The following is a 9,482-nucleotide window of genomic DNA, read 5'->3' as shown; positions in this document are numbered from 1 at the left end:
AAGTGAGTCGTTGAATGCTTCTAACCCTTTACATAGGGCTCAACCATAATTCATCATGATCAGCCACCCTATCACTGAAGTGCACAAATTGCCTTTCAAATGTGTAATGGGTACTTCTCTTTTTTGAATGTCAAATAATGACATAGTATGTGCTTTACATCTTGATCATAACCATGTTTTATGACGCAGTGGGTATCTTGCAAGCATACCTTTATTAGTAGCCATTAACAAGAGGTTCTAAAAACGCAGCTCTTCCAGCTTTCGCTGCAACTGTGCTGCGCTTTCTGTGCAGGTCTGGAGTCTTTTATAGAGATGTATGTGCAACCAGTAAACGTGCAGTGATAGTTCATACAGGGCAATCTAAAAGATTTGTTTCACTAGTGTTGACCTGCAAAGTCAGTCTGGGAAATATTGGAGAGAGAGTGAGAGCAAAAAAAAAAAAAAAAAAAAAGACCACAGCTGAGAATGAGCCAGTTTAGTGTCACGAACTTCAAGCAGATGATTGGTGCTACACACCCCAAAGCAAAACTGTGGTAGATGGCATAACATGGTGCCTTGAATAAATTCAGGTCTCTTGGGTGTGTTTAATGTACACTATTTTTACAATTAAGCCCGTGACATTCAGAAAAAAACAGCACCTCTAAGGACTACGGAGTATCAAGCACCTTATTTGTGTCTAACATCTCCCCACATCACGTCAATGATAATATTAATAAAAATAATAATAAAAAGCTAATGCCTGAGTGGTAACTAGTTACTGCTGGGAACAAACTGGAATATGGGCTGTTCGTTTTATGCTTTTGGAAAAGTTATCGAAAATGCGCTACTGACGTATACTTGTGACCACTGGATTTCGAATTGTATTTAAGAACAAAGCTAGCGGAAGTGTTGACAGCAAACAGAACTATGTTGATCCTGCCATTCTTCAAGCAATACTCGCTGCACTAGTATGCTACACACGTAATATTTTGAGTGAATTAACAGCAAAATGAAAAGTAAGAATAGCATTGTAGAACCTACAAGTGCACTACAAGACAACCATAGATGTCATTGACTGATGACGGCAAATGAACGCGTCCATGATTAGTTTTTTTTTTCTAATATCATGTGGATTGAACAGCCCTGGCCAATGCCTAGACCAAGGCTAAATCTCGCCTCAAATAACCTTCGCAGGACTATAAATAAAACTTTCATTCTTAGCAAGTTATGTAAGGCTTGACCCACAGTTGTGTATGGCCTTTCATTGAATTCTTACTAATCTTTGTCGAACAAGTGTGTGCCCACAAAAATGGGCATATCTGGTGAGTTGGCTCTGTACTGAGGCTTCTATTTATTTCGTTTCGTTATTTCGTTCGGACCAATCACACTTGCCGTAAAACCTCGAGCAAGCGGTCCTCTTTCAGTGAAAGATAATTCGACAAGTTTTGGAGGGGAGGCCCTTGCTTGGTACCGAAGCAATATTAATCATGGAGAAGGAAGAGCCACTAAGAAAAAAAAAAAAAGAAAGAAACACACACTCATAGTTCTAATGAGATGCTTCATTGAATATGCATGCATTGTTTCCAAAATAGTGAATCAAACAGTGAAAATGGTGGGAGGGGGGGGGGGTGCTTGCTGTGTCATTGGTGCATATTGCAAAGTTCTCGAAAAAAGGAGAGGGGCACTTGCTTGGGTGGAGGCACTTGCTCGGGATTTTACGGTAGTGTGCCAACATGGGAGCTGTGTGAACCATAGGCTAAGGCCAAATAGCATTACCACAGAAATTTCGAGTTTAGTAATGCATGGCCACTAAGTTGCTGCACTTGGAAGTGGTGTGAAAGCAGTGACAGTTTTTGTCACTGTCTGCAGAAGTGGTGACACTGATGTTTCTGCGTAACCCCAGAACACTTCCCTTCCATTTTTTTAGTAGAGATGTGTGAATAAAAAAAATATGGGTGCGAAGCAAATTCGAATATTGAATGGTCACTGCAAAGTGAATCAATTATTTTTTAAATACTTCGAAGTGAAATTGCAGAAAAAAAAAACTGGAGAGGATTCCTAAGCATATTCCTATGAGATAACAACATGAACTCGTTTCTTTTGGCTACATAGATGAAGCACTGGCGGGTTTGTGTTTAATTGTAGCCTTATCAAGGATGAAGCAATGCAGTGGCCGAACTGCACTTATGTACATGATTTGGTGTAACCGAAGTGTTGCCGACAATGCTTTACGCTTGAACGACCAAGACGCTATTTGCTCATCCTCTCCTCCTCTTTCCACTGCTCTGGAAGCACAATTAATGTGGTGGTGAAGGGTGTGCTCCCTTCGAGTCTGGAGTTCTAATTCTGCCACATAGATGTGAACATATAAGGACGTCTAAAAATTTGGATGCTAAATATCTTTGGTGTCTGCTTTATGGACTTCCTGCCGAAATTACAGGTCCAAAACAGCATTGAGCCCCCATCTCAATGATCGCCGTATTGGAAGCAGCATTTTCTAGGATCAATACATCTGCTAGCGTAGCAGAGCCTAAAAAGTGGCTTTGCTGCAATACAAAAGTGTGATGGGGTGAAACATTAAAAACATCTCTGAAGGGGCCAGTGTCAATCTGACATTTGCCTTCAGAAAATTCAATAATTCGCATAGTGAAATTCCAGTACAAATCAAATGAAATAGCGAACACTATAAGAAAAATGTCCGAAATTTCGAATATTCACGCACCTTTGCTTTTTAGTCGAGGTTCTGAGAGACTGCTGGGGAGTGGGGCAACACAGCTTAAACAATTAAAATCTTGTTGGTGGCGAGAAAAAGTTGAATAAGAAGACACGTAGCTGATTTAACAAGCTTTGCCTTAAGTGATGAACATAAAATTGGTGTAATAGTTCACCATGGCTCGACAATATGCCATCATGGTTCTGTTTCATCAGAACACGATTCACATTGAGGATGGACATCTATAAACAATAGGTGGCCATCGTTCTTGAAATGTGTTTGTGCCCAGGCTTGTCAGCTTAACTCCTAAAGTTTTCACAAAATATTTTGCAAGAGTTTCCTTGAAAAGTAACATTGATGTGCAATGGGATGTTTCAGATGCTCGTAGGCAAACACAACTGACCAAGGGGATGGAGGATGGTGAGTGAGCATTACGTGCCCAGTTTTGTTTTATATAGCGAATAGAAGGCACTGAAAAAAAAGAAACAATGCTTCCGAAAATCCATTGAAGCATAAGTTATGTGCATAAAGCATATAAAAGCCATATAAAGGTAACGTGAAGTCGATGCAGGTATTGACGTTTAACTTGGAATGGGCTGTATTATATGCTTGCGGTACACTGTATTTAACACGATGACATTTCCTACCTTCTATAACTTAATACAAATAGTCATATACACTTCATAAATGAATGATTAAGCAGCGTTAACTAAGATTTTTGAGTGTCTCAATACCAAACATAGGCCGCTATTAGAGCTTGAAACTAGTGGCATGTTTCCCCTCAAAAAAGGAATGACACTATAGGCACATTTCAACATTGAAAGAAAAAATGAATCTGAGAAATTGTGAGCATGTTGGGCTTTTTTGTAGCAATTCAGTTGCATACAAAGCTCTACAAGCAAGAAGCTGCGGTACAAATTAAATGTGCCAAGTCTAGTCTTATATTGCATGGAACCATTCTATTGAGTTGGCAGATGGGAACTAAACATGGATATCGTGAGAATAAACTGTAATCACACAATCAGTTTCATAGCTTATATGTAACAGTTTTTTTACAAGCTGTCACCACTCCAAAATCTAGGAGTATTTGTACATTATATAAAGGAAAGCTCAGAGAGGTGAAGTCCCCTCGTTACATGCTTCTGAGATGTGAGCACCTTACCTGAAGTGAGTGTATGCAGCGTTTCTACTACTTGAGGCTTGCAACCTGCTCTCACTTCTATAACACACAGTTCACTATTCACATATCACTGTTTACAAGCACAAGCGAAGCTTTTGACACCATCATAATGCCGTAACTTCTGCCACTGTTTTTGTTTTTTTGGGAGGGTTGACCCACTGAAAAAAGTTGCAGCGAGCGTTCGGGTCTGAAGAATGGCCCTCGGGCCGCGGACAAACGAAAAACTGACGGCCTAGGTTGGGTCCGGGCTTTTTCACCGTCCTTAAAACACATTGCTCACCATGGCCTTTACAGAGGGGTGCCAAGGGGGGGCCTTTGAGGAGATTTTTCCAAGCATTAGATTGATTCGCTTGTTTTCCACTGTCTCGTGCCACGACAGGTAGTTCCAGCTGAAGCTTAACCCCAGACGCTGATTGACAGATGGTTGCATCCGTGACAGAGGCGGTCTTGTTGCTAAACTCTGCGTCGCTGCCATTTGTAAGACTGGTGACTCCTGTACTGAAATCTGACTGTATCACTTTGGATTTTCTTTTATTCTCGACGACAAAAAATCCCTTCAAAGTGGATTGTCCATTCTTTGAAATTTTCAGCTTCTTTGCTGGCTGTCTTCCGATTTCGACACAATTTACCGGTGCTTCGGGTGGTCGTGTTGTTTTCCCAGCAGATGCACTACGTCCTTTACTCAGGAATCCCGCGATGCTCTGCTGGCGGCCTGAGAACTCGGGCCAGTGCCTCGTGGAGTAAGACGGGCACTGCGGCGAAGCCACAGGCGTACACGCGAAGGTGGCCTTTACTGGGCAATGATCGGAGCCCAACACTTCCGGCAGGATTTCACTACTGCTCACAAAGGGCAACAGCCCGCTACTGCAGAGAATGTAGTCGATGCGTGTCCCGTAGTTGGTCTGGCGTGCACCGAGTCGCGTGTTCCAGCATGTAAACGCCTTCTCCGTAGTTGGGTGCAGTGCCCTGAATGTGTCGTGAAAGCAGGGCTTCTTCAACTCACCTGTACAAGTTGCATAGATATTTATCATAATAGCATCAAGGAGGTAATAAGGGGCATACTAATGCATGCAGGTTGCGGATAGGCTTGCATCTAATCCTGGCAACTACAATAGAGGTCTGGCTGTAAACTGGGGCAGATGATGAGAAAGGAAAGTAACACTGCTATAACGAAGGATGTCGCGTCAGGTGGGCGGGTGACATACACTAACAGAACCAGGGAAATATCTTTTTCTTATAGCGATATCCTCGTGACTGATCCCTTTTTTTCTTTATTGCTGTGGCACCTTGGAGTGGTATTTCAGCTGGCTACGCACTGTTCCCAGCACTTCCTCTTGCTGGACAATGAGCTGGTAAAAGTTTACACACTGCACACGCACGGAAGTTCAGGTATCATGGCTAAGGCCCCTTGCAGCCACCACTAGTCACTGCAACATTTGCCTTGGGTGACTGAATCATGCTAACTTCCTGTTCCATAGCATCACGCGTTATTGGGTGTGTAAACAAAAATTATTAACTGGACAGTCCGGGACAACTCCACGGTGCGGGACTCCGGACTCTGTATAAAAATTCGGGAAAGTCCTGCAAAATCCGGGATGGCTGGTAACCCTAACCTGCCCAAGTAACTATTTTGATTTATAGGTCACTTCCTTTAAATCTTGCTTCCACATAACAAAACTTCGTTAGAAAATTACATTCTACAGCGACAAATGTCAGACAAGAAACAGCTTATGTGTATGACGGAACTGCATGAGATTTACTATGACTGACCAAATTTATTGGAATTTAATACAAGTTTTTTCCCAGATTTTTGCTAGCTGAATTTTACCATCACATTACAATCGAATACTAAAATTCGGGTTTTGTAAAAGGTGCAATAATGCACAATTTTTTGTTTATTTTTTCTTCCTGGAAACAATGAAAAGTCACTCCTTGTGCTGAAATCCTGGTCACATTACAATTGAGCAAGTACAGCACTAAATTGAAAAGGCAGAAATGGCAAAATACATACTCCAGCCAGAACAACGCATGAGAGTAATACATGTTATCTCTCTTATAAATGTGGGCACCATTTACACATTGTAATAGTACAGTCACTCTTCATCTAAAATTAGATAGACTCGCATCACACAAGTCTATGCTAGTTGAACGTGGGAGCCCAGACTGTAAAATGTAGGAAGTTGATGACAGAAACAGCACAATCCTTCAGATTTCGTGCTGCCACTAACATTAAGGGTGTCATGTCATAGTCATCGCCATCAGACATTCCAAAGAGAGTTGGCTGCCATGTTTTAGACTTGTGTTTGACGGGAGTATACTACTGTGTAACCTTGTTGAACATTGATGAGTTATGTCCCATGACATCATCAGCAGGGGGAATGCCAACATCACTGTACCTGCTGTTGCTTCAGGGGCATTTGGGCCATCCCCACACAGGAGAAACTTGCTCAGCCACTGGCGTCCCGGGTTTGCGTAAAAGTCCTGCACAAGTGAGTGCCACATGTGGTGAATCTATTGCTCAACTTTCGAATAACCTTGATCTAAGTTTACCTCATCCTCCGATGGGTCGCAGTGATCAATCTTACAGTGCGAGGTGTTGAGGTCACCCAGTATGATCACTTCCCTGCGTTTCCATATCAAACACTGAAGTCTTCAAACTTTGAATACAAACGATATGTATAAAAAAAACTGCACAAAAACTTACACCCCTTCTTCCAACAGTGCCTTTGCTCGTAGTTCAAGTAAATTATAGAAGTCCAGCTTCATCTGACCACGTTCAGGCCTTTCAGGGTCAGCACGTGGGCAGTATACGTTGATGACAGCAACTCTCTTTGTATCTTTACCAAACCTAAATGAACACATGCACACAATGTAATCCACAGAACAAAAGAAATAGCATTGAGACTAATCTAGCATTAATACTTATCAGAATGTTAGTTAACGTGTTCCCCTACAATTTGGGCATGCAAATATTTGCAACATTGAATAGTATCAATCAAGGAGTCACGGCAGTTTAGTTTGTATTCAATTCAAGAAGCCACTATTCAAAGTTGTTGAATATTAGTTTTCTTGAAACGGTTTTAGACGGATAGGTTGACAAAAAACAACAATCATTTGCAAAGACAAAGATCTGCTTAAGTGGTTACTCTTTGTAATCACCTTCACCCCAATTAACTGAAAATTTTCGATTTTGCACGCACGCATACGAACGCCACGTGCATGGTAGTTGACGCCACACCCTACCGTCCCGAAAGAGAAATTTGGCCCTCATTTTTACAGTGCCATAAAGTTCAGCCCACTCTTTGCGTGATGTGTTTGCAGAGAACATCTGGTCGACCATACTTTTCGGCCTTACGTGTCGAGCGAATAGCAAGTGTCGCTTTCATTCCCAATGGCTACCGATCGAATACGTCGACTCACACTGCGTGGTGCAACGTCAACACGGCACGCCCTTCGCCGTCGACTGTGCTGAGGAACTTGCTGTCGAAAACCACGGTGTCGCCGTACGAACCTACGCGATCGCCACGATGAGCACTGGACCACAGATCGGTCAGTCCTTCCTCAGCCGCAAACGGGCGACAGCTGTCCTTGCAGTACGTTGCCACGCCAGAGTAACCACTCTGGTGGCGCGGGAACGAGAAGTAGGAGCTGTAGCCATCGACGATTGCCCAGCTCTCTTCCAAAACGGAGCCTGCGGTGAAATCAAATGTAACATCGAAACGCTCGGTTAACTGTACACGACGCGCATTGGTTTAGCAGACAAGCTAACTTGTAAAACAAACACTGTTCACAGATCGTTAGAGTAGTACTTTGCGCCACAAGGTATCTAGCTTGTATACTGGAAGACATAGATAATTCTTAAACAGCTAATGTTCTTTTATGAACACCTCTATCGGGAAAACAACGCGGTGTCAGAACATCAAAATGGTACTTTCAGAGGAATGTTTTTCTTACGGGTTGCCTTTGTTTCTTGAAAGCAAATGATGTCCGCATTCAGATCTCGCAGCACATCTTTTACGCTCGTTTTGAAGGACCGAAGTCCATTGACATTCCAGCTGAGAAGTTTCATTTCATGCTCGACAAAATACGCCACAAGTCTTTTAAACCGCGCGTTTTTGCGCCGCCTTCCGCGCCAACAAACAGGCACCACTTGGCTTGGCTACGCTTGGCTAGCATGTCGGCCAGCAGTCAAGGCTGCCAACCGATTACGTGCAGCGTGGAGGAAGAAAAGTTTGTTCCTTCCTCCATGATGTGCAGTGATTCTAAAAGACAGAGTAATGAAACGTAACATCGTGGATGCGTGACAACGAAAATATAGTTTCTTATAAAAAAGTACCAGTGTGGTTCCACACCACGGACGAGTGTAGTTGTACGCCGTGGGGTAGATCAGGTGGAGATGTAAGGTGTTCGTCTGTAGCCTTCATAGGAATGCAGCGATGGCGTATAGCCTCGCGAGCAAATAAGGTCCGTGGTTTGAATCCCGGTGCTGGGCCGTTGCCAACCGGATTTAAAAGATATTCCCGTGATGATGGAATTACATTAAAATGCCTAGGCTGCGACCTCACCGGTGACCGTTTCACCGGTGACCGTTTCGACATCACCGGTGTTCGTTTCGACGGCGATGGATCATCTTCTCCGCTGCCGTCGAAGGATGGCCTCTACGCGGGGCGCATTTTCGCGCGGCAGCGAAGGCAGACCCTGTGCTCGTGACCGAAGCGCATCGTCAATATTGTGACGTAGTGACATTCGGCGTCAAGGCCTTCGACTCGACTGAAGCGGCGACTCCCCGCGGTGCAGAGGTCGCTGCTGATTCCGCTGGGCGAGGAAGTTCCTCGATGAAAGCGAACCTTATTCAGACGACGGACCGAATCCGGATTTGTCGTGGACGCGGACAGCTAATCCGCGGATGGTCCGCCTGCAGGCGCATCCACACGACGGACGGTGTCCTAGGGGAAAACAGCCGGATTACCCTCTACAGCAGATTCGGCGCTCACCTGCGCCCGCTGGCAGCAGACCGGTTTGAGAGTATTCAACATAGATGCCCGCAAGAAGCGAAGCTTGGCTGCGATGTCTGTCGTGTTGTGACAAATGAACGAGTAGTGTTATTCTTTCAGGAGAAAAGGGAGTTGCTAGCAGGATATTCTTTCAACTACATTATTCCCCACTTGTAGAACTTCTAAACGTGTCTCCCGCTTTTTTTTTTTTTATAAGCGGCACGTCACCGGTTGCAGAAGTTGGAATATTTCACCAACATGACGGCTAAGAATCTCGCGTGTTAAGCGACGGCGGCGACATTTCCCGAACCACCAAAAGTGATTTCTGCATATTTTATCACCCGAGAACAAAGTCTCCGGAAGCTAAGTAAACAATGCTCAAGCGTAGATGATGCCGACCAGTCATGCAGCTGTCCGCGAGCCATGGAGGACATGCCACGAGCAGACGAAAAGTGTACTGGTTGCCACCGACCCCAAGCTATTCCGCTGAAGTACCGGCTCTCCCCCGCCAGAATCCCGATGTGAGAAACAGGTTGGGTTCATCCGTCCGCGAGCCGCGCGGACGAGTCGCGGACGAGGGGAATCGCTGATGTGAGGTCACGTGACGTGCCGTCCG

General features: G+C 44.2%; 1 protein-coding gene across 1 annotated transcript; it reads right to left on the bottom strand.

The window, feature by feature from the left end:
* Window positions 1-193: 193 nt before the first annotated feature.
* Window positions 194-8,031, bottom strand: LOC119174423 (DNA-(apurinic or apyrimidinic site) endonuclease 2). The gene is made up of 6 exons (XM_037425315.2): window positions 7,827-8,031; window positions 7,293-7,563; window positions 6,577-6,720; window positions 6,423-6,495; window positions 6,269-6,353; window positions 194-4,875 (listed from the first exon to the last, which is right to left on the bottom strand). The coding sequence occupies exons 1-6, from the start codon at window positions 7,939-7,941 to the stop codon at window positions 3,977-3,979; spliced, it is 1,587 nt and encodes a 528-aa protein (XP_037281212.2). The 5' UTR covers window positions 7,942-8,031; the 3' UTR covers window positions 194-3,976.
* Window positions 8,032-9,482: the final 1,451 nt, after the last annotated feature.

The sequence above is a fragment of the Rhipicephalus microplus genome, chromosome 5 (genome assembly GCF_043290135.1).
Source record: "Rhipicephalus microplus isolate Deutch F79 chromosome 5, USDA_Rmic, whole genome shotgun sequence".
Taxonomy (NCBI): domain Eukaryota; kingdom Metazoa; phylum Arthropoda; class Arachnida; order Ixodida; family Ixodidae; genus Rhipicephalus; species Rhipicephalus microplus.
Note: the sequence above shows the minus strand (reverse complement) of the source record. Positions and strands in the feature narration are given on the sequence as shown.

Coding starts and splice junctions, on each gene's coding strand:
- LOC119174423 (XM_037425315.2), bottom strand. CDS start 7,941: ATGAAACTTCTCAGCTGGAATGTCAATGGACTTCGGTCCTTCAAAACG. Junction 6,354..6,422: donor GCGACCCATCGGAGGATGAG/GTAAACTTAGAT, acceptor TCACTTGTGCAG/GACTTTTACGCAAACCCGGG. Junction 4,876..6,268: donor TGCCCCTGAAGCAACAGCAG/GTACAGTGATGT, acceptor CAACTTGTACAG/GTGAGTTGAAGAAGCCCTGC.